At 68.2% G+C, this 2,330-nt stretch overlaps 1 protein-coding gene across 1 annotated transcript in view; it reads right to left on the minus strand.

The window, feature by feature from the left end:
- The window catches only part of MNEG_11250 (hypothetical protein), a gene marked incomplete at both ends in the record, with an annotated part of 4,904 nt that extends 3,703 nt beyond the window's left edge, over nucleotides 1-1,201 (minus strand). The window contains 3 exons of the mRNA XM_014040277.1: nucleotides 195-477; nucleotides 658-730; nucleotides 930-1,201. Coding sequence (XP_013895731.1) covers nucleotides 195-477; nucleotides 658-730; nucleotides 930-1,201 — 628 coding nt within the window. The remainder of the gene's footprint in view (nucleotides 1-194; nucleotides 478-657; nucleotides 731-929) is intronic.
- Between the last annotated feature and the right edge of the window lie 1,129 nt (nucleotides 1,202-2,330).

A 2,330-nucleotide genomic window follows, 5' to 3' on the forward strand; every position in this document is an offset into this window, starting at 1 on the left:
GTGCTGCTGCGCGCCCGGCTGCTGAGCACCGCCCGCCTGTGGCGCGCTGGGCGGGTGCGGCAGCTGCGGCTGCGGTTGCTGCGGGGGGTGCTGCGCTGCTGCCGCAGCTGTGGGCGTTGACGGCGTGTTGGGGCGCGCATGTGCAGCGCCGCCGCCGCCGCCGCCGCCGCCCCCACACGCCGCGACGCAAGCACCTGCACAGGCGGTTGCGCCGCCAGCTGACGCTGACGCGTCGTCAGAGGGCCGCAGGCTACTGCATGTGTGCTCCTTGAAGAGCATGTGCTTGGCCGCGCCGCCGTTCACCAGAATCGACGTCTTCGGCGACACGGGGGCACTGTGGCAGAGGATCGGGCTGAGGGAGCCGGGCGCGAGGTTCGAGCGCGCGCGCCGCAGCGGCGAGCCCGGGCGGCTGCCGGGCGCGCTGCCGCCGCCGCCGCCGGGCGCGGCCCCTGACCCGCAGTCCGCGGCGGACTTGAGCTGCGGATGGGGCGGCAGGGGCGGCAGTTGCTCGGCTACCCGGGGCATGGCCACTTGTGCTCAACTATACTCGCCGCTGCGACGTTTATCAAGCAAGCGCAAAGCCCCTGGCTCTATGTCGTGCGTCGCGCAGTGGCCGTGGGGCCCGCAGCGCCCGCGGCGCGTCGCCTGCGTGCGCACCTTCGGGGGCGGCGTACGCAGGGCGTCCGCCTCTGCCAGCTCAGCCACTGCTGCTGTGTACACCTCGTGGGGCCTGCAGGGCAGAGGTTGTATTGGTCGCGCCCCGGAGGCCGCGCGGCGGGGGCTGAGGCAGCGGCCGCGTAGTTGCGGCAGCGGGAGCGGGGCCGGCCCGGCCACGGTGCCAGCACGGCTGTGGGCGTGCCCGGGCCGCTGGCGGAAGCGGCCGCGCGCGCCCGGCCGCAAGCCACTGGCCGCCGCGCGCTGCTGCGCACCTGGGCGAGCGGGATGCGCTGCCAGGCCAGCCACCGTCAAGCTGCGGCGGGATTTGCGACAGCGACGCAGCGTGCCGCATGCCCGGCTTTGAAGGCGACCCGACTCCCTCAGCCCCGCGGTCGCCCTCGAACGACGGATAACGGCGCCTTTGTCCAACCCCTGCGTTACATAAGAGCATGACCCGGAAGTCTGGCTCCCTGTTGAGGCCCTGCGAAATGACACCCGCCTGGCGCCTTGCCACGCGCCGGCTGCGGCGAGAAGCGCTGGCCATATAGAAGATAATGCCGACGATCAGAGCAGATGGAGCCGGTGCAAAGGCCCCAGCGCGACCCAAAGGGCGCCTTCGCCCTGTAGCCCGCTCACCTCCGGAGGAGGGCCACTGCCCGCAACTGCCAGACATCACTGGAACATTTCGCAGATCCCGCACCGCGGCAGCATCCGGCCCTCCAGATCACACACAGCTTGCGGAGCGCTTGAAGTGAGTGCGCATCAGTGCCGTGGTATTCCGTACGTATGATGCGCAGCACAAATTTCGGTTTTTTTAGGTGCAGGACGCAGCGTGCACATGGCTGGCGCGAGCGAATGTACCGTGCAGTATCGGGGCGCCAACAGGGGCGGGCCAGCTCCATGTGTTCGTTGTCGTTCCCGGGTGTAGGACCGCACATAGCTCGCCACCTGAACATTCATACTCCTGAGCCACTCCCTTGACAATGTCTAGGGCCACAGTCCGTCTGATCACCCACGTACGATGTATGTTGCAGCGGCGTCACCCAGCCAACAGGGTGTTTTGAGGGTGTCGGACAGCCCAGGAGCTGACGCTGGCGCCTTTGCGCTATGAAGAGGCCCAAGAGGGCGCCTGGACGAGCGAGCCAGGTAAAAGAAAAACTCGCATTGTTACACTCACACACGCACGCACGCACGCGCGTGCCGCGGCGGCGGCCTTGCGCCGTCAAACCCCGCCACACACTCCTGCCGCCTGCTGTGGCCCGCTGCCGCAGGCCGGGCGCAACACACGCCAAAAAACGCGCAAACCCCACCATAAAAAAGCACGCCTGCGCAGGCCAGGCGGTGATGCCCCAGTGAGCCCCGCGCAGACGGGCGCGCGGCCCCTGGACCTTGCCTGCTGCACTGGCACCGCGTTGACGACACGGGGGAACGCACACACCACACACAGCAGCCACTGTTTCACACACAAAAAAGGCGTTTTGGAATGCAAGAGGGAGGAGACAGCTGGGAAATTGAAAAGACACACGGGAATGGGTGGGGCGTCGGCACGCGTCGTGAGTGAGTGCGAGGATTCACTGCTGCCAGCTCCAGCTGGTCGCCGCAAAATCCAGCTCTCAAGATCCAGGAAAGCCGACATCCTGGATCAAGGCGCCGCCTGCTCGCCCCTGCACGCC

The sequence above is a fragment of the Monoraphidium neglectum genome (assembly GCF_000611645.1).
Source record: "Monoraphidium neglectum strain SAG 48.87 unplaced genomic scaffold scaffold02658, whole genome shotgun sequence".
NCBI lineage: Eukaryota > Viridiplantae > Chlorophyta > Chlorophyceae > Sphaeropleales > Selenastraceae > Monoraphidium > Monoraphidium neglectum.